The sequence below is a fragment of the Oncorhynchus gorbuscha genome, linkage group LG13 (assembly GCF_021184085.1).
Source record: "Oncorhynchus gorbuscha isolate QuinsamMale2020 ecotype Even-year linkage group LG13, OgorEven_v1.0, whole genome shotgun sequence".
Classification (NCBI taxonomy): domain Eukaryota; kingdom Metazoa; phylum Chordata; class Actinopteri; order Salmoniformes; family Salmonidae; genus Oncorhynchus; species Oncorhynchus gorbuscha.
This window is the reverse complement of record NC_060185.1, coordinates 78,005,506-78,026,363: the sequence shown is the minus strand read 5'-3', so window position 1 is coordinate 78,026,363 and position 20,858 is coordinate 78,005,506. Positions and strand designations below refer to the sequence as shown.

General features: G+C 42.7%; 1 protein-coding gene across 4 annotated transcripts; it reads left to right on the top strand.

Moving 5' to 3' along the window:
- Positions 1–7,708: 7,708 nt before the first annotated feature.
- Positions 7,709–20,135, top strand: LOC123993559 (cytokine-dependent hematopoietic cell linker). 4 transcript variants are annotated; one of them, XM_046295847.1, is made up of 16 exons: positions 7,714–7,922; positions 12,255–12,408; positions 13,614–13,666; positions 13,797–13,854; positions 13,979–14,041; positions 14,459–14,493; positions 17,180–17,199; positions 17,298–17,372; positions 17,570–17,588; positions 17,784–17,808; positions 17,890–17,965; positions 18,067–18,092; positions 18,227–18,324; positions 18,515–18,592; positions 19,198–19,365; positions 19,761–20,123. In XM_046295847.1, exons 2-16 carry the CDS (start codon positions 12,276–12,278, stop codon positions 19,911–19,913), a joined length of 1,080 nt encoding a protein of 359 aa, XP_046151803.1. In that variant the 5' UTR covers positions 7,714–7,922; positions 12,255–12,275; the 3' UTR covers positions 19,914–20,123. The 4 variants fall into 4 exon arrangements, with proteins under 4 accessions (XP_046151805.1, XP_046151803.1, XP_046151802.1 ...); XM_046295846.1 differs by having other exon boundaries at positions 7,715–7,922; positions 17,567–17,588; XM_046295848.1 differs by having other exon boundaries at positions 7,724–7,922; positions 17,567–17,588; positions 19,198–19,353; positions 19,761–20,135.
- The last annotated feature ends 723 nt before the right edge of the window (positions 20,136–20,858 follow it).

Sequence of the window (20,858 nt, the reverse complement as noted above, 5' to 3'; positions counted from 1 at the left end):
CTGCCTTATTGCAAATTAGGCCATCACTGTCAATTGTGAATGATAATTACTCACATTTTACAGCTGAAACGTCCATGCTGCATGCATGCCAACCGTTTCATGCATTTCAATCTTCTTGAATTATGTAGGCTAAGTAGTCTAACTACTTGTTTAATCTAATGTTAGAGCAGATGGAGTTCAACACAGCCACTTAATCACAGCATATTTTAGACATATGACACCTGCTGTTGAGTTCTGGCCACATGAGGGGCAAATTGTCATAATAAATTACGTACTGTTTTTGGTATAAGAGTAGCCTAACATTATCCATGCTATTATATTCAATTTGTTATGTAGATTACTAATTAATTATGAAGTGATCTTGCAAGACATAGCACCATTCCCAGAACGTGTAAGTGGCAGTACACTGCTTTGATGACTTTGGGAGTTTCAGGTAACCACAGCTCTATGAACTAAGCAATGCTTTCAGAGGACACTTTTTTTACACCGTTGCAGCAACGCAAAAGATTCAGGGCTGACACAAAATCATTTGAAACCAGATCCTGTTGACATCTCTGCCGAGCATAGCAAGCTTAACATTTTGAATGTATGTATCTATTGTTACTCAAGTCCCATCTTTTTAAGTGCAGAGAGAAAATTAAACTCTGTCATAACAAAAGCTTGTGCATTTCCTCCAGAGATGCATTTGACATTTTACAGTCTAGACGTCTCCTTTCTCTGTCAATTAGCTTACTTTGTTGGTGCTGAAAGCATACCCTTTTAGCCTTGGAGCTGACTTTCGGGCACCAGGTGATATGATAAACACAAACAATTTATGGAAAGCTAGCTTGCATTAGCAGTAAAGGCCCAGTGCAGTCAAAAACATGAATTTCATGTGTTTTATATATATTTTCAGACTATGAAGTTGGAATAATACTGTGAAATTGTGAAAATGATATTAATGCCATTTTAGTGTAAGAGCTGTTTGAAAAGCCCGCCTGAAATTTCAGCCTGTTTTGGTGGTATGGAGTTTTGGTCTGCCTGGTGACATTCTTGCTTGAGAAATGTATTTTTGCTAAGAAGCTATTTTTGTTTCTTTCTGACCATTTTAACTGAAAACAATCACAGTAAGGTGCTTAATTGTTACCCAGAAATTATTGATATTGAGATAAAAACGGCTGCATCAGACCTTTAAATTCAGCTAGAGCTTACATAAGGCCAAGTGAGATACTCTAAATTTGATTTGAATGAGTGCTAACAGTTAGCATTACAATCAGATTAGTTTAGATGTTGGCCTCGGGGCGCTAGTTATGTCCGACGCTTGGGCATAATATTTAGATGAGTGCTAACATTTAGCGTAGATCACACTATCCTGCTAATAATCAGCAGTAAAGCATTCACATCATTAGCTTGGCTCTTCCCAGGCACATCTTCCAGGGACTCCGCGCCACAGCGTGAGGAATGATTGGGGTAAACAAAGCATAATCTGGGAGACTTCTCTGACTGCGATCTGACCTGAATTCAGGCTCCCTCACTGGCGTGTAGGCTTCCACCACAATGCCCCCACCACAATGACGAATGGTGTAGTAGGCCCTGTGCTGTATGGCGACGCCTGAGTATGCATGTGTTGTGTGATTAATGTTGAATAGAATGCTAGTTTCCATGTGTTAAGGTTAAGGTCTGTTAGCTTTTCTCACTGTTTAACACAGTGTAACAAGTGGAGGAGGTTCAGTGTGATACACATTGGCTGGATCTCACTAATCTACATTAATGTCCTCTCACCTTTTCCTTCCCTTCATCTGCAATGATCTGGACACAAAGGATAGATGAAAGCAACAGTTTTGCCATTCCTGTTCATTACAGAAGTAGACAATGAGAGGAGGCCACATCAGAGTGTTGAGATGCAGCTATTGTTTTTTTTATGTGGAGGAGGTGCAGGTGGAGTGTTTTTTTATTGTCCATGGCTAGAGGTCAAGTCTGTTGTCCATGGCTAGAGGTCAAGTCTGTTGTCCATGGCTAGAGGTCAAGTCTGTTGTCCATGGCTAGAGGTCAAGTCTGTTGTCCATGGCTAGAGGTCAAGTCTGTTGTCCATGGCTAGAGGTCAAGTCTGTTGTCCATGGCTAGAGGTCAAGTCTGTTGTCCATGGCTAGAGGTCAAGTCTGTTGTCCATGTTGTCCATGGCTAGAGGTCAAGTCTGTCCATGTCCATGGCTAGAGGTCAAGTCTGTTGTCCATGGCTAGAGGTCAAGTCTGTTGTCCATGGCTATGGCTAGGTCAAGTCTGTTGTCCATGGCTAGAGTCTGTCCAAGTCTGTTGTCCATGGCTAGAGGTCAAGTCTGTTGTCCATGGCTAGAGGTCAAGTCTGTTGTCCATGGCCAGAGGTCAAGTCTGTTGTCATGGCTAGAGGTCAAGTCTGTTGTCCATGGCTAGAGGTCAAGTCTGTTGTCCATGGCTAAATCAAATAAAATATTATTGGTCACATACACGTGATTAGCAGATGTTATTGCGGGTGTAGCGAAATGCTTGTGTATCTAGCTCCAACAGTGCAGTAAAATCTAACAAGTAAAATCTAACAAATTATACAACATATACCCAATACACACAAATCTAAGTAGGAATGAATTAAAACTATAAACTGTACATCTGGATGAGCGATGTCAGAGCGGAATGGACTAAGATACAGCAGAATAGCATAGAAAACAGTATATAAATATGAGATGAGTAATGCAAGATATGTAAACATTATTAAAGTGACTAGTGTTCCATTCCTTAAAGTGGGCAGTGATTTCTAGTCTATGGCTATAGGCAGCAGCCTCTAATGTGCTAGTGATGGCTATTTAACAGTCTGATGGCCTTCAGATAGAAGCTGTTTTTCAGTCTCTCCCTCCCAGCTTTGATGCACCTGTACTGTTGTCAAGTCTGTTGTCCATGGGTAGAAAGCAAGTATGTTGTTGTGTAAGATATGATACCTTAGCTACCCTGAGTCATTCACCCACAGGTTCACGGTGCTTTCAGACAGCTAAATCTGGTATGCGTCTGAACACAGGAGTAACATAGTAGCTTTTACTGCCAGTTTTTGCTACTACTTTTTGACGGACAGGACCACATCATTTCAAACACTGAATACAGGTACCACTTTACAGTTCAGCAGGATGTGAGATATTCCCTCCTGAAGTATGGCCTCCACAACAACAACCACGCCCAGGCACAGGGGAAGTGCACTTTTACCTGAAACTTTCGATCCAATTACCTCAGACCCTCAATACTAGACAGTTTTATTTTTTTCTTTGATGAAAAACCAATCTGAATGCTGAATTCTTTATTGTGTGAAACCATGATTACAATAACAATCTCGGACCTCATAAACATACAAATAATAGCAACAATATCTCTTGCAGATATTCACAAAGTATTTCCTGCTATCTAGCTAAAGGTCAGAGTAATGCTGCTCCAGCCACAACCACCACCCCCTCCCTGTTATCCCTCCAACAGCCTCCTGCCCGCTGTCTACAGATCTCTATCTTCACAGCGTTAATTATTAACGCTGCTGAATCAAATAGTCTTATCAGGGAGATAACCCACTGGCCAGACTGCCTGCCCTCCTGCTCGGTTCACACACACACACACACACACACACACACACACACACACACACACACACACACACACACACACACACACACACACACACACACACACACACACACACACACACACACACACACACACACACACACACACACACACACACACACACACACACACACACACACATATACATTTACATTTACATTTAAGTCATTTAGCAGACGCTCTTATCCAGAGCGACTTACATATACACACACACACACACACACACACACACACACACACACACACACACACACACACACACACACACACACACACACACACACACACACACACACACACACACACACATCCAAACAAATGTATCTCTCAGAGTGCAATGGAGTGGGGAACAGAGGGCTTCTGGACAGCTTGTAAGGTAAAAATGATACCTCTCCCACCTGTGACACGTCACCTCACTAGCTTAACCCAAGTTTACTGTGGGACTTTACTGTCATTTTCACACTAACCTTTTTACACAAGCCAAGACCCAGCAACTTGAGGCACACGTTTAAGATAAATGTTTACAGTGTGGGCCTGTAACACTTTACTTAACACATCCAGGCATAATGCATCATGCAGTTGTAACGCATTGTAAGTCTTGACCCCTTTATAATGTTTCATAACCATCTCATTATGATTCGACTAAATAACAGCAAGTTTTAGATAGTTGAAAAGGTGCATTAAGAAACACAATCATAAACATATCATAAATCTCAATTTAAGACATTATAAAGGCTCCTACATGCTGTAATTTGAGCAGTAAGGCCATAGAAGGTGTGATGTATGACTATTGCTATTATAAACTTCTTACCAAAGTAATTAGAACAGTAATTAAAAAGCCATTTTCTTCATACCCGTGGTATACGGTCTGATACATTTGAAGTCGGAAGTTTACATACACTTAGGTTGGAGTCATTAAAACTCATTTTTCAACCACTCCACAAATTTCTTGTTAACAAACTATAGTTTTGGCAAGTCGGTTAGGACATCTACTTTGTGCATGACACAAGTAATTTTTCCAACAATTGTTTACAGACAGATTATTTCACTTATGACTCACTGTATAACAATTCCAGTGGGTCAGAAGTTTATATACACTAAGCTGACTGTGTCTTTAAACAGCTTGGAAATTTTCTGAAAATGATGGCGTTAGAAGCTTCTGATAGGCTAATTGAAATCATTTGAGTCTATTGGAGGTGTACTTGCGGATGTTTTTCAAGACCTACCTTCAAACTCAGTGCCTCTTTGCTTGACATCATGCAAAAAGTGCAAATCAATCCCAGAACAACAGCAAAGGACCTCGTGAAGATGCCGGAGGAAACAGGTACTAAAGTATCTATATCCACAGTAAAATGAGTCCTATATCGAAAGTGAGTCATATAAAATGAGTCCATAACCTGAAAGGCCGCTCAGCAAGGAAGAAGGTACTGCTCCAAAACCGCCAACAAAAATCCAGACTACGGTTTGCAACTGCACATAGGGACAAAGATCGTACTTTTTGGAGAAATGTCCTCTGGTCTGATGAAACAATAATAGAACTGTTTGGCCATAATGACCATCGTTATGTTTGGAGGAAAAAGGGGGAGGCTTGCAAGCTGAAGAACACCATCCCAACCGTGAAGCACGGGGGAGCTTTGCTGCAGGAGGGACTGGTGCACTTCACAAAATAGATGGCATCGTGAGGTAGGAAAATTCTGTGGATATATTGAAACAACATCTTAAGACATCAGTCAGGAAGTTAAAGCTTGGTCACAAATGGGTCTTCCAAATGGACAATGACCCCAAGCATTCTTCCAAAGTTGTGGCAAAATGTCTTAAGGACAACAAAGTAAAGGTATTGGAGTGGCCATCACAAAGCCCTGACCTCAATCCTGTAGAGAATTTGTGGGCGTACCTAAAAAAGTGTGTGCGAGCAAGGAGGCCTCCAAACCTGACTCAGTTACACCAGCTCTGTCAGGAGGAATGGGCCAAAATTCACCCAACTTATTGTGGAAAGCTTGTGGAAGGATACCTGGAACATTTGACTCAAGTTAAACAATTTAAGGGCAATGCTACCAAATACTAATTGAGTGTATGTAAACTTCTGACCCACTGGGAATGTGATGAAAGAAATAAAAGCTGAAATAAATCATTCTCTCTACTATTATTCTGACATTTCACATTCTTAAAATAAACTGGTGATCCTAACTGACCGAAGACATTGATTTTTTTCTAGAATTGAATGTCAGGAATTGTGAAAAACTGAGTGTAAATGTATTTGGCTAAGGTGTATGTAAAACTTCCGTCACGGCTTATATCACGGCTTTCAGCCAATCAACATTCAAGGCTCAAAACACCCGGTTTATAACAAGTTATAAAGCGCTATTCCTGGATTCTTTGATAAATCTATAATATAATAATATATGCCATTTAGCAGACGCTTTAATCCAATGCAACCAAAGAATGCATACACTTTAAATATTACCGAAATGTCAGCTCAATTACACATCCTCCTTGCATCAATTTGATTGACAACCAGTTGAGCTGGTACTCTTAAGAAGTCTCTGCATATCTATACATTCATCTTCAATTGGTGCATGTATTTTATCACCTTCATCAAACACATCTAGTGTATCCTGTTGAGTTGTAACAGCCTGATAGAGTGGTATCATGCGTAAGCCCTCCACCACCTCACACCCCTTCACCACTTCACCCCCCTCCACCACCTCACCACCTCACCCCCTCCACCACCTCACGCCCCTTCTACCACCTCACCCCCCCCACCACCTCACCTCCCTCCACCACCTCACACCCCTCCAACACCTCACCCCCTCCACCCTCTCACCCCACCTCCACCACCTCACCTCCCTCCACCACCTCACCTCCCTCCACCACCTCACCCCCCTCCACCACCTCACCTCCCTCCACCACCTCACACCCCTCCAACACATCACCCCCTCCACCACCTCACCCTCACTCCCCTCCATCACGTCACCCCCACCCCCTCCAGCACCTCAGCCCCCTCCACCGCCTCACCCCCTCCACCACCTCACACCCATTCACCACTTCACCCCCTCCACCACTTCACCACCTCACCCCCTTCCACCCTCTCACCCCACCTACACCACCTCACCTCCCTCCACCACCTCACAGCCCTCCAACACCTCACCCCTCCACCACCTCACCCTCACCCCCTCCATCACTTCACCCCCACCCCCTCCAGCACCTCAGCCCCCTCCACCACCTCACACCCTTTCACCACTTCACCCCCTCCACCACCTCACCCCCACTCCCCTCCACCACCTCACCTCCCTCCACCACCTCACCTCCCTTCAACACCTCACCCCCTCTATCTCACACCCCTTCACCACTTCACCCCCTCCACCACTTCACCACCTCACCCCATCTCCACCACCTCACCCTCACCTCCCTCCATCACCTCACCCCCACCCCCTCCAGCACCTTAGCCCCCTCCACCACCTCACCCCCTCCACCACCTCACACCCCTTCACCACTTCACCCCCTCCACCACCTCACCCCCACTCCCCTCCACCACCTCACTCCCCTCCACCACCTCACCCCCTCAACTACCTCACCCCCTCCACCATCTCGCCTCCCTCCACCACCTCACACCCCTTCTACACCTCACCTCCCTCCACCACCTCACCCCCTCCACCACCTCACACCCCTTCAACACCTCACCCCCTCCACCACCTCACCCCCTCCACCACCCCACCCCCCTCCACCACCTCAGCCCCCTCCACCACCTCACCCCCACCCCTCCATCACCTCACCCCGCTCCATCACCGCACCCCCACCCCCCTCCACCACCTCACCCCCCATCACCCCCTTCCACCCTCCAGTCCCGTCCCATCACCCACCCTCCACCACCTCACCCCCTCCCAGGCTGGGTAACTGAATCTTCTGTATCAGTGACAGGTTCGGAGTACGGTGGGGGGGGTCTTGGCACAGGGATGAGGTGCCAGATTGACAGAGAGATGAGGGTGGTGTGTGTCGTGGAGGAGGGAGGAGGTGTAGCTCACAGATCACAGATAAGCATCAGTGAGAATATGAGAGGCCAGATGGTAATCGTTTTAGAGGAAATGAGACTATACCATCGCAAAGGAAACCACAGGAAAGAGGCTGACCTTGTGCACCTGTACTGCTGCTGCAGAGCTTTCGGGTTACACTGCAGACAGACACAGAGACATTGTGGTGTCCTAAAACTGTTCTCATCAAAAACAGGGCCAAAACGTTCTAAAGTATCCATACTGAGGCCTGGATTGTACTGTGGGTGGACAATGGTGCAATATTTTGTGTTCTACTTATAAGGTAAGCATTTCTGTAACACCTTCCTGGTTTCTCTTTAAGATGGAGGCATAAACAATAAAGCCATTTGATTGGAAGATCAGCCTATTTATTTTTGGAACTTTCATGTAAAAAGTTAACCCAGATTTGTATGTGGGAACTTGTATTTATGAGCTAAATTTAAACCTACAATTCAAGCTTACAAACGCTCTTGCAAGACTTTAATCCCATTCCTACAAGCAGTTCATCTCCGGGCTTGAATATACTATTCTTCATAAATGGGTGCGAGTTGACACTCCTGAAATAGACGTAGGCACAGATGGAGAGTTAATCTAATGAGAAAAAAGTAAATGTCACAACACCACCCTTGCACTTTGGAGAGCAGATGTTGAAATGTCACGATGCTCAGGCTTAAATTAAGAGCAATACCTGTTAAGAGAAGGCTTCTCCAGGCCATTTATTTTTAACCCAAATTACTGAATGTTCTGTGTGATGAGAAGTATCATCTGAGAAATATATGAGTGGAGAATAATCCTCCCTGTAGAAAACATGTCTCCCCGGCTTCTGTTTCAGATGGTAAATTGGTTTCACAGATTGTCGATCTAGCCCTGTTATTGGTGCTCCACAGTTACTTTCAATGTGCAATTTCGAAACCATGATACTCAGCTGTGGGCGGCAGCATGATGAGAATACTGCACAGGAAAAGGGATGTAAAAGGGATAAGCACATACCTGCATTTATTTATACCAGTTCAAGTCCACATCCACATCAAACAAGTGGAGAACATGTCTAACTGAAGCTACTTCACCAAAATGTCCGCCTACGAAATACTGGGCAGCAGACAGCTCAAATTGTCAAAAAAGAAGTCCAATCAGATAGTCAAATGTCCGGTCAAAAGCAAATAAATCTGTATTTTCAGTTTGACTACTCATAGTGCATTTATGTATGTTTGTGCAGATGTTTGTTCTCTGAGCTGACACTATTGAGGCCAAATCTCTCTAGCCAGACCACAATCGCTTGAAGAAGAAATGAGGCCATGGGTGGTATGCTGTAGCTGATGCTCATTGCTCACCAACACAGGAAGTCATTTTTGGTTGTTGCAAGGCTAAAATTAGCCAAGTAGACTTCTGTGCAATGACATCCGGGTAAGACTAAAGGAATGATGGTAATACCACATAAAATAAAACATTGGTGGGTACTAAATGTTACTGGTTACAGAGTAGTAACAAGTCTGTGAACCCCTTATTGGGCTTGTTCTACAATTGTGGCCTAAGCATGTTGACAAGGTAGTTTGTCTTTGAGAGTAAATGCATGGCATCCACTCTCTGCTCTGTTTCTCATTTCAGCATCTGTCTCAGTTGGTGAACATGCAAAAAGCAACAGCATCAGTAGCCAAAGATAATTGATAGGCTCTAGTCGAAAATAAATGTGAAAACAAAGAGAACAGGCAGGCTGTGAAAACCCATGACTCTAAGAGCTTAGTAGCCAAAAACTCCTGAAAGTGTTGCTTGTTTTTTAATGGCTGTGTTTTCCCCTCCGTATGCAATTTTCTCGTGGGATGTGGATGTAGCATCTCAATCATCTGTACTATATAAGCAAACATTCTCTGGTTCATCCCTTCATGGGGATTTGGCTGTGACTGATATTTAGTGAGATTCTTTTGGCAATGGTTATGCATACTTTCTCCTCTGTTTGGTTGATGGTTGATGATGGCACTGTTGGAGGATGCACCATTGGCTATTTCTATATTTTGCTCTTTAAAAAATGATAAAGTTATAGTTTCAGAAAAAGCATATTATTTCCCCACTGGGAAAAAAAAGCAAATATTACAAATGTATATATTTTTTAATATGGTTGAATTATAACATTTAATGGTCTAGTGCCTCTTATCTGATCAGACCAGCTCTGTAGCCTTCAGTCGACTGTGTCTGTTGTGATGTGCATCTACTAATATCATCTCCATCTGAACATTGCTTAATATCACAATAAATATATATTTGTGTTCTCTGAAACGGTCTTGCCAGCCATTGTCACCTATTTTATTCCATCAGGTGCCCCACTTCAAGGTGCTCATGCTAATTTCTTAACTTGTCAAACCATTTACACACCGTAGGGCAGAGAGTCTGTCGTCTGGTATTTATACAGAGGATAAAGGTATGGAATGTAAGATGGTATGAAACAAGAATGAGGCCAATGAAAGTCCTCTTTCAAACATAAAGAATACTAAGTGTACGTTCCAAATGGCACCCTATTCCCTCTATAGTGCGGGTGCCATTTGGGACGTTCCCACAGTACTTCTGCATGTGGTCAGTGGATGAAAGGTTCCAAGGACGGGCTGTTTTGGAACGTGCAGCCTTGTGTTAAATGCCAAGCTAATTATGTGCTTGGCCTCATCGTTAGCTGAAGAGAGGGACCAGCTATGAGTCTGCTGTGATTATGGTTAGTAATGGCTGACCTGTTGGTTCCACTTCAATGAACCTGGAAGGGGGGGGAGGGTTAGAGCTTGCAACCCTTCCTGTGATGAGGGCTGTAGTCCAAACACGTTAATTTTACCTCCTCAACCCTTGCATAAGCGACTTTCCCTCTGGGGACTCCACGTCGAAACCGGATGCAGTTTGATTGCCGTCTTAAGTAGAGGTCCAATTCACAAACGTTGCCCCCTCGGCCCTAGATTTAGGTCGAGGGAGCTAGTGAAGAACTTTGATCACTAGTGGGGTTGATATAACCCACAATTCAATGCTAACTGTAGTCACGTGTTCAACTCCGGTGGCTGCGAAGTGTAAAATCTAATCAACAAGGCTGCGTATAAAGGAGCCTATAAAACATACAGTTGAAGTCATAAGTTTACATACATCTTAGCCAAATACATTTACACTCAGTTTTTCACAATTTCTGACATTTATTCTGAGTACAAATTCCCTGTCTTAGGGCAGTTAGGATCATCACTTTATTTTAAGAATGTGAAATGTCAGAATAATAGTAGAGAGAATGATTTATTTCAGCATTTATTTATTTCATCACCTTCCCAGTGGGTCAGAAGTTTGCATACACTCAATTAGTATTTTGTAGCATTGCATTTAAATTGTTTAACTTGGGTCAAACGTTTCAGGTAGCCTTCCACAAGCTTCTCACAATAAATTAGGTGAATTTTGGCCCATTCCTCCTGACAGAGCTGGTGTAACTGAGTCAGGTTTCTAGGCCTCCTTGCTAGCATATGCTTTTTCAGTTCTGCCCACAAATATTGAGGTCAGGGCTTTGTAATGGCCACTCCAATACCTTGACTTTGTTGTCCTTAAGCCATTTTGCCACAACTTTGGAAGTATGTTTGGGGTCATTGTCCATTTGGAAGACCCATTTGCGACCATGCCTTCACAATTAACTTATTGTGGGAAGCTGGTGGAAGGCTCCCCGAAACGTTTGACCCAAGTTAAACTATTTAAATGCAATGCTACCAAATACTAATTGAGTGTATGTAAACTTCTGACCCACTGGGGATGTGATGAATGAAATAAAAGCAGAAATAAATCATTCTCTCTACTATTATTCTGACATTTCACATTCTTAAAATAAAGTGGTGATCCTAACTGGCCTAAGACAGGGAATTTTTACTCTGATTAATTGTCAGGAATTGTTAAAAATTGCGTTTAAATGTATTTGGCTGTGAACGTAAACCTCCGACTTCAACTGTAGGTCTTTACTGATAGGGCCTCGGTGAAGTACTACATTCAACCACTTTTGAGAGTGAATGTATAGTGTAAATTCCCTTATGCATCTCTTCTCTCATGTTAGTCAGTCTGTCCCTTCTACCAACTGTCTGTGTGTCTGTTTGTCTAGTCCCATTTCATTTCAGACATATATTTTCAGACGCGGGAGAGATATCACTGTATTGTCGGTCAAGGCCTCTCAAATTCTGTTAATGTCCTTTGCCCTCCAACCCTCCACCACCCACGCTGCCAGTTCCACCATCTGTCACATTGTGGCGTGTTTAGTCAAAGTGGGTGAAGTGAGCGTAAAGCATTATTGTGGCATTAATGTGGTGGGCCGCGTGAAGAGGGCATTGTCTTCTTCTGGGTTGCAGCACAGTCATGTTAAAACATGGCCCAACACCAGCACTCACACCACAGTAGACTCAGTTACAGTAAATGAATAATGACGTTTCTGAGACATTTCTGATCAGACTGCAAAGGTTTTACTGAAACATCCTGATGGTACTTTATGTGGAGCGAATGATGACTCTGCTATACACCAGACAAAAACAAACTATTAGGTAACGAGTCACCAGTTTCATGCAGTTTGTGTGAAGTCTACAGTATGTGAGAATCTCACATTGAAGTAGCTCCTTCTCATTCTCCACAGGAACCTTAGAAGAGAGGCAACATGACCAAACAGAGATATGGTCGCTATAGCAACATGGAGGAGGGTGAGTATCATGTCCCTGATAACCATGAAGAAGAGTTCTTGGTGCACATCCTTCCTGCCAGAGCCTCCGAGTCAGACAGAGACTATGCAGGTACGAACTCTAGTCCCTGACAATCTATTAGATAGAATAATAGAATTAGAGCAGGTAAAAAGTAGAAAACAGAGAAGTTGCTCTTCCATCTTGTATTAAAGGTATGATTAGCTATCCACACATGACAAATACAAAGTACCTATAATTAACATACTGTATATCTATAATTAAACTTAAAATGTAATATGTAAAAAAAAAAAATTAAAAAAAGTTTTACTTTGCATTGTGTATTTTACGAGACGTTTTAAAACATTCAAGCACAAAGTAGATTTAGTCTAGATTAGAAGCTCCATTGTGCACCAGTCTAATAAGAAGTAAGTAAATAAAGTGTGGGCAAGAACAAGTGTGACATCCAAACCCAATGTGAGACAGAAAGCGGAGCTGTAAGTGAGATCTCATGCTGCTGAGAGAGGCCTCTGTGTGGATCTCTAGAGCCATCTGTAGGCCAATCAAATCCACACTGTGGGAGAGATACAATTATCCTGAAATTAACGGGGAGAGAATAGCATGAGTTGTGTCAGTAAACTCCTCATGGATTATGGATGGTCTGTAGTAATACCACAATCAGGGGCCGCAGGGGTACACAGCTGCTCTGTAGTAATACCACAGGCAGGGGCCCCACAGCTTTTCTGTAGTAACACCACAGGGGCCCCACAGCTGCTATATTGTAATACCACAGTCAGGGGCCCACAGCTGCTCTGTAGTAATATGACAGTCAGGAGCCCCACAGCTGCTCTGTAGTAATACCACAGTCAGGAGCCCCACAGCTGCTCTGTAGTATATGATAGTCAGGAGCCCCAAAGCTGCTCTGTAGTAATATGATAGTCAGGAGCCCCACAGCTGCTCTGTAGTAATACCACAGTCAGGAGCCCCACAGCTGCTCTGTAGTAATATGATAGTCAGGAGCCCCACAGCTGCTCTGTAGTAATACCACAGTCAGGAGCCCCACAGCTGCTCTGTAGTAATATGATAGTCAGGAGCCCCACAGCTGCTCTGTAGTAATACCACAGTCAGGAGCCCCACAGCTGCTCTGTAGTAATATGATAGTCAGGAGCCCCACAGCTGCTCTGTAGTGATATTACTGTCAAGGTCCCCACAGCTGCTCTGTAGTAATACCACAGTCAGGGGCCCCACAGCTGCTCTGTAGTAATAATGTTACTAATAATAATGTTGAGATTAATAATAATTATATTCTTTCTTTAAAGATAGGGACATTTCCAGATCCTCCTACGCTCAGAGTATCAGCTCCACTTCAAGTGTACGTGATTTTACTCAGTTCTTCTTTTACATCGCACAATTTGCCAGTTTACATCCAATCAACAGTGAGTTTAAACCCATTATTTAAACATGATATTAATGTTTATTGCCATGTTTTGTCTTGCTTGTAGGGCAGCCCTATCATACCCCCACGGCATCCTAAAAGAGGCCTCCCCTGTACTTCTCCAGGTAACTGAAACCCAAATAATTACTGATTGAAGTGCATATAAGAGTTGGTAGAGAGTTCCAATACAGACATTCCTTGGTCATGTTTCAAGTTTGGTCAATGGATCCATGGCATTGTTTTGAATAGGAAATACCGGACCTTCTGTCAACCGCCAACTGAAGCCCAGAAAACCAAGGAGGACCCAGTTAGGTAATAATCACCAAACAGGAGTTGTCATTTTATCTTTATTTAACTAAGCAAGTCAGTTAAGAACAAATTCTTATTACAATGACGGCCTACCCCAGCCAAACCCAGATGACGCTGGGCCAATTGTGCACCGCCCTATGGGACTCCCAATCACAGTGGAATGTGATTCAGCCTGGATTCAAACCAGGGACTGTAGTGTCACCTCTTGCCCTGAGATGCAGTGCCTTAGACCGCTGCGCCACTCATCAGTAACCATTGGTGATAATAATGTCATCCATTAATATGAGTTTTGATTGGGATAATTGATAATAATCGGTGCATGCAGAAAATGACTGCATTTATTCCAATTCATAAACATGATGTCAAGATGGTGATATAGCACAGCAAAGGTAATCCAGTTCAAGAGCTGTTGTTTTACAGATGACAGAGCACAAGTCATGGAGCCTACAGAACAGGTAAATGTTTTACACTGTTAAAAATATAATACTATTCAGCATTTCAAACAAAAGCTCAAATCAAATCAAATCAATTGTATTTGTCACATACACATGGTTAGCAGATGTTAATGCGAGTGTAGCGAAATGCTTGTGCTTCTAGTTCCGGCAATGCAGTAATAACCAACGAGTAATCTAACCTAACAATTCCAAAACTACTACCTTATACACACAAGTGTAAAGGGATAAAGAATATGTACATAAAGATATATGAATGAGTGATGGTACAGAACAGCATAGGCAAGATGCAGGAGATGGTATAGAGTACAGTATATACATATGATATGAGTAATGTAGGGTATGTAAACAAAATGGCATAGTTTAAAGTGGCTAGTGATACATGTATTACATAAAGATGCAGTAGATGATATAGAGTACAGTATATACATATACATATGAGATGAGTAAAGTAGGGTATGTGAACATTATATTAAGTAGCATTGTTTAAAGTGGCTAGTGAAATATTTTACATCAATTTCCATCAATTCCCGTTTTTAAAGTGGCTGGAGTTGAGTCAGTGTGTTGGCAGCAGCCATTCAATGTTAGTGGTGGCTGTTTAACAGTCTGATGGCCTTGAGATAGAAGCTGTTTTTCAGTCTCTCGGTCCCAGCTTTGATGCACCTGTACTGACCTCGCCTTCTGAATGATAGCGGGGTGAACAGGCAGTGGTTCGGGTGGTTGATGTCCTTGATGATCTTTATGGCCTTCCTGTAACAACGGGTGGTGTAGGTGTCCTGGAGGGCAGGTAGTTTGCTCCCGGTGATGCGTTGTGCAGACCTCACTACCCTCTGGAGAGCCTTACGGTTGTGGGTGGAGCAGTTGCCGTACCAGGTGGTGATACAGCCCGGCAGGATGCTCTCGATTGTGCATCTGTAGAAGTTTGTGAGTGCTTTTGGTGACAAGCTGAATTTCTTCAACCTCCTGAGGTTGAAGAGGCGCTGCTGCGCCTTCTTCACGGTGCTGTCTGTGTAGGTGGACCAATTCAGTTTGTCTGTCATGTGTACACCGAGGAACTTAAAACTTACTACCCTCTCCACTACTGTCCCATCGATGTGGATAGGGGGGTGCTCCCTCTGCTGTTTCCTGAAGTCCACAATCATCTCCTTTGTTTTGTTGACGTTGAGTGTGAGGTTATTTTCCTGACACCACACTCCGAGGGCCCTCACCTCCTCCCTGTAGGCCGTCTCGTCGTTGTTGGTAATCAAGCCTACCACTGTAGTGTCGTCCGCAAACTTGATGATTGAGTTGGAGGCGTGCATGGCCACGCAGTCGTGGGTGAACAGGGACTACAGGAGATGACTCAGAAAGCACCCTTGTGGGGCCCAAGTGTTGAGGATCAGCGGGGTGGAGATGTTGTTACCTACCCTCACCACCTCGGGGGCGGCCTGTCAGGAAGTCCAGTACCCAGTTGCACAGGGCGGGGTCGAGACCCAGGGTCTCGAGCTTGATAACTAGTTTGGAGGGTACTATGGTGTTAAATGCTGAGCTGAAGTCGATGAACAGCATTCTCACATAGGTATTCCTCTTGTCCAGATGGGTTAGGGCAGTGTGCAGTGTGGTTGAGATTGCATCGTCTGTGGACCTATTTGGGCGGTAAGCAAATTGGAGTGGGTCTAGGGTGTCAGGTAGGGTGGAGGTGATATGGTCCTTGACTAGTCTCTCAAAGCACTTCATGATGACGGAAGTGAGTGCTACGGGGCGGTAGTCGTTTAGCTCAGTTACCTTAGCTTTCTTGGGAACAGGGACAATGGTGGCCTTCTTGAAGCATGTGGGAACAGCAGACTGGGATAAGGATTGATTGAATATGTCCGTAAACACACCAGCCAGCTGGTCTGCGCATGCTCTGAGGACGCGGCTGGGGATGCCTTCTGGGCCTGCAGCCTTGCGAGGGTTAACACGTTTAAATGTATTCCTCACATCAGCTGCAGTGAAGGAGAGTCAGCAGGTTTTGGTTGCGGCCTTGTCAGTGGCACTGTATTGTCCTCAAAGCGGGCAAAAAAAAGTTATTTAGTCTGCCTGGGAGCAAGACATCCTGGTCCGTGACAGGGCTGGTTTTCTTTTTGTAATCCGTGATTGACTGTAGACCCTGCCACATACCTCTTGTGTCTGAGCCGTTGAATTGTGACTCTACTTTGTCTCTATACTGACTCTTAGCTTGTTTAATTGCCTTGCGGAGGGAATAGCTACACTGTTTGTATTCGGTCATGTTTCCGGTCACCTTTCCCTGGTTAAAAGCAGTGGTTCATGCTTTCAGTTTCACGAGAATGCTGCCATCAATCCACGGTTTCTGGTTTGGGAATGTTTTAATCATTGCTATGGGAACGTCATCATCAATGCACTTTATAATGAACTCGCTCACCGAATCAGCGTATTTGTCGATGTTGTTGTTGGACGCAATGCGGAAAATATCCCAGTCCGAGTGATCGAAGCAGTCTTGAAGCATGGAATCAGATTGGTCGGACCAGCGTTGAACAGACCTGAACGCGGGAGCTTCTTGTTTTAGTTTCTGTCTTGTAGGCAGAAACTAAAAAGCTCTGGGAAAGACCAAGAGGCTGACACGTAAGATTTACAAACAAAAAAACATTTTCCAAACTGGAAAAGAGTGCCAAATTTAAAATACATTCCTCTTGATATTCCTCTTTTCCAGAACATGCTACTCCCACCAAGGTAATAGTCCCTCTAATCTATTTATCAGTATTATGTTTCTAAGTCCAGTATGTTCGTTTTGAAACCTTTGTTGAGACTTTAATACTGTTTGGTTCCAGGTCCCCACCATCCTTACCTAAGGACCTAATGAACAAGCTGTCTGGGCTGAACCTCCAGAGGCCCTGCAGGAGAGAGTGAGTTATTGTCCATCTACCTAACACCATAGGGACATTAAGGGGACACTAATGCAATGTTATATGGAGTATTAGTGCCACCTGTTGGTTGAATGTGATTCCACCATGACCCATCTCAGAAATTACGTTCACCTATAGTTATATTTCCAATTGAAAGAGAATTGTAAAATGGGTCTGTCTCTTTTCCTCTCCAGCAGACAGAGAGGACAAGAAAATGTAAGAGGTTAAATCACATATTGTATGCCTAATTTTAGCTAAACGTCTATTTTTGGGTGAATCTATCTACATGGATGCAGTGTTAGCGGTCCATAAAACATTCTTGCTCAAACTTACTAACACGTAAATGAATAGCTATTAAGGATGGTTGCTTCACGTTCATCACGTATAACGTATGCTTCAAATTAATTATAGGTGGAATGCAATACACCCTCAAATAGTGAGTACTATTTAAATTCCATATTAAAGAAACCAAACACTCTAAGGTTGTAATAATAATAGAAATGTTAACATATTTTAGGTAATTGTTTAAGGAGAGAGCAAACTATCCAAAGATATTCACTGAACCTTGAATCTCAACTCAACACAGACATAAGGTACTAGGGAGGAATTTTCGTGAAGGTCTTTACAACCACTACAATAGTTCATGAGTATTTTTCTATGTTTAAGATAACACATTATTTGATTCTTGAATTAGGTTACAACAAAGGCACCATATCCCAGGTAAATAAGACCTTGTCATCTCAACATTTTGTATATTTTAATTGCATTTATCTCCAATGTACCTATAGAAAATAAACTACTGTGTCGGGTATGATGAATGCAATTGAAAGCCTGTCTTATTTTATGCCATGTAGAAGAGTCCTCAGTGAAGCGCCAACAACACCATGAGTGGCCTCAAACCAAAGATGACGTGGAGCAGCATGACTTTGTCCCCAAGGAAAGACCGTGTCAGGTATGCTGCCTGAATACACCAGGCACATCTCCAAATGGGTGATATCCACCAAATCAAACAAGACAATGATGTGCTTGAAGATTACTTGGAAGTAATGAAAGAACCAAAACTATGACAGAAAATGCCAATGTACTGTAGCTTACATGATTGGCCCGTTTATGAAATTACAATATGCTTTATTTTTTTCCAGACATACAATGAACAAGACTGGTACATAGGAGCTTGTGATCGAGCAGAGGCTGAACATGCCTTACACCTGGTGAATAAGGTTTGTAATGTGAGGTGTTATTTATGTAACGAGGCACAAAGGGAGCACTGTATATGTCACGACTTCTACCGAAGTCGTTGCCTCTCCTTGTTCGGGCGGTGCTCGGCGGTCGACGTCACCGGTCTTCAAGCCATCATTGATCCATTTTTAATTTTCCATTGGTTTTGTCTTGTCTTCCCACACACCTGTTTTCAATCCCATTCATTACCTGTTGTGTATTTAACCCTCTGTTTACCCTCATGTCTTTGTCAGAGATTGTTTTATGTCAAGTGTTGTTTTATGTTGTATAGGTGTGCGACGGGTCCTCGTACCCATGTTCGTTTATGTATGTACGCATTTAGTGTTTGGAGCATGTTAAGTGGACTTACATTAAAAGACTCCATTTACACTCCGTTTGACTCTCCTGCGCCTGACTTCCCTGCCACCTATACACACAACTCTGACAGTATATTTTAATGTACAGTAGTAATTAAGTAATATTAATAATACAATCTATATAAAATGATTACGTACTGCTTATGAATGTGTTATGTATGGGTTGTAACTATGAAGTCAGTGTATATGTACTCTTTCAATAAAGTGTTACCCAAATGTCTCCCTAACAGAATGGGGCATTTTTGGTGCGGAATTGCTCAAGGAACACGAAGAGCGAACCCTTTGTCTTAGCAGTGTTTCATGACAAGAGAGTTTTCAACGTTAAAATTCGGTTCATTGATAGCACCTCCAAGTATGTCCTTGGGACTGGGCAAAGTGCCAATGATGTGAGTAGACAAGTAAGAATGAGTACTTTACCTTAGTAGACTTTACTTTAACTTTGCTTGAGTAGATTTGAATTGACTTTAACGCAGAGATCTGCCATGGCCGAAACAGCGCCACTGGCCGCCGCAGGCCGCTTTGTTATTGTTTTTGTTTTGAGGAAATGAGCCTCCAGCATCACAGTAAAAAACAAAACATGGTAGTAGGCCTATATACGCTGCTGTTCTACCACACGTGCAATGAACAAAAACTGTGTTTGTTGTTTTAAAGTAACATCTTTGTTGTTGTAATACTGCAAACGGACGTGGCAGTTTCATCGATATGGATTGTTGCTATAAGTATCACTCTATGACACTTTAAGTATCAAGCTTATCCTTACATGGCTTACATTAATGCTTTGTTTTCTCCCTAGATGTTTGATTCTGTGGCAGACATCGTCAGATTTCACTCCATATTCCCTGTCATCCTGATCAATGGGAGGAACCAATTAGCTAACAGATATCAGGTGAACTGTGTGTTGACATTCCCAATCACAAAAGAGGTTGTCAACCAACTGTTGGAATGAAAGGCCCTCTGTGCCCAAGCAATAACTATCACATTTTGTCTGAGTTGATCCACTGGATTTGTCTGTATTTATCTGTTTTGTAATGTGCTATATTTTACTATAAATTGTCACATTTCGCTCTCTACTCTGTACATAGACTCACCATTGTCTTGCCTCTGAGTACATGTACTGTATAGACATCATGTAAACTTGCCTAAATAAAAAAAATTTAAGGAAGCATTGAGACTGACTTAGAAATATGTTTTTATGTTGCAAAAGTAAAACAGATAATTCAAGTATAAATGAAGGAGTCACTGCTAATACAGACCAGGAAGGCAATTTCTCTGTGTCACACTTCTGTGTGAAGAACAAATCAATAGATATCTAACAAAGATTTATGGATGAATACGAACAGGTCCATTCAGTTGATGAGTTACCAGCCTCATCAACTGAACACCCACCATGTCTATTTCTACGGGCACAAGCACTGTTCATGACACAAACGTTTCACACCCCTCTTGTTGGTGGAGAGAATTTTGCAAGTTTAAAGCTTATTTCCTGCAGTTCTACACATTTTGTCATGGGGTGCAAAGAACATTTTATAGTTTTAAAGCAAATGTTCTTGCAATTCTATACATTTTGCCATGTATAGTGTGTAGTAATGTGATATTATGTAGAATGTATGCACACATGACTGTAAGTCGCTTTGGATAAAAGCGTCTGCTAAATGGCATATATTATTATATATTATTATTATATTTGAGTGACTAAAATTAAAACAATATCTATGGCCTGAAAAAACAAAATATAAAAAACGTTAGCTGACATGGGCTTGTTGATCTGGACATATCAAACAAGTTATTAATAGCACTGTAAGTAATGCAATGACTGACCTGACAAGAGGAACTGATGATGCACTTCCCAATTTCGAAATTGCACCTTGTGCATTCTACTATTACAACATTC

What these genes read in the sequence shown, in the direction of transcription:
- LOC123993559 (XM_046295846.1), top strand. Translation starts at nt 12,276, where the DNA reads ATGACCAAACAGAGATATGGTCGCTATAGCAACATGGAGGAGGGTGAG. An exon ending in GTCAGACAGAGACTATGCAG is followed by an intron (nt 12,409 to 13,613) that starts GTACGAACTCTA and finishes CTTTCTTTAAAG; the next exon opens with ATAGGGACATTTCCAGATCC. An exon ending in ACAAAGGCACCATATCCCAG is followed by an intron (nt 18,093 to 18,226) that starts GTAAATAAGACC and finishes TATGCCATGTAG; the next exon opens with AAGAGTCCTCAGTGAAGCGC.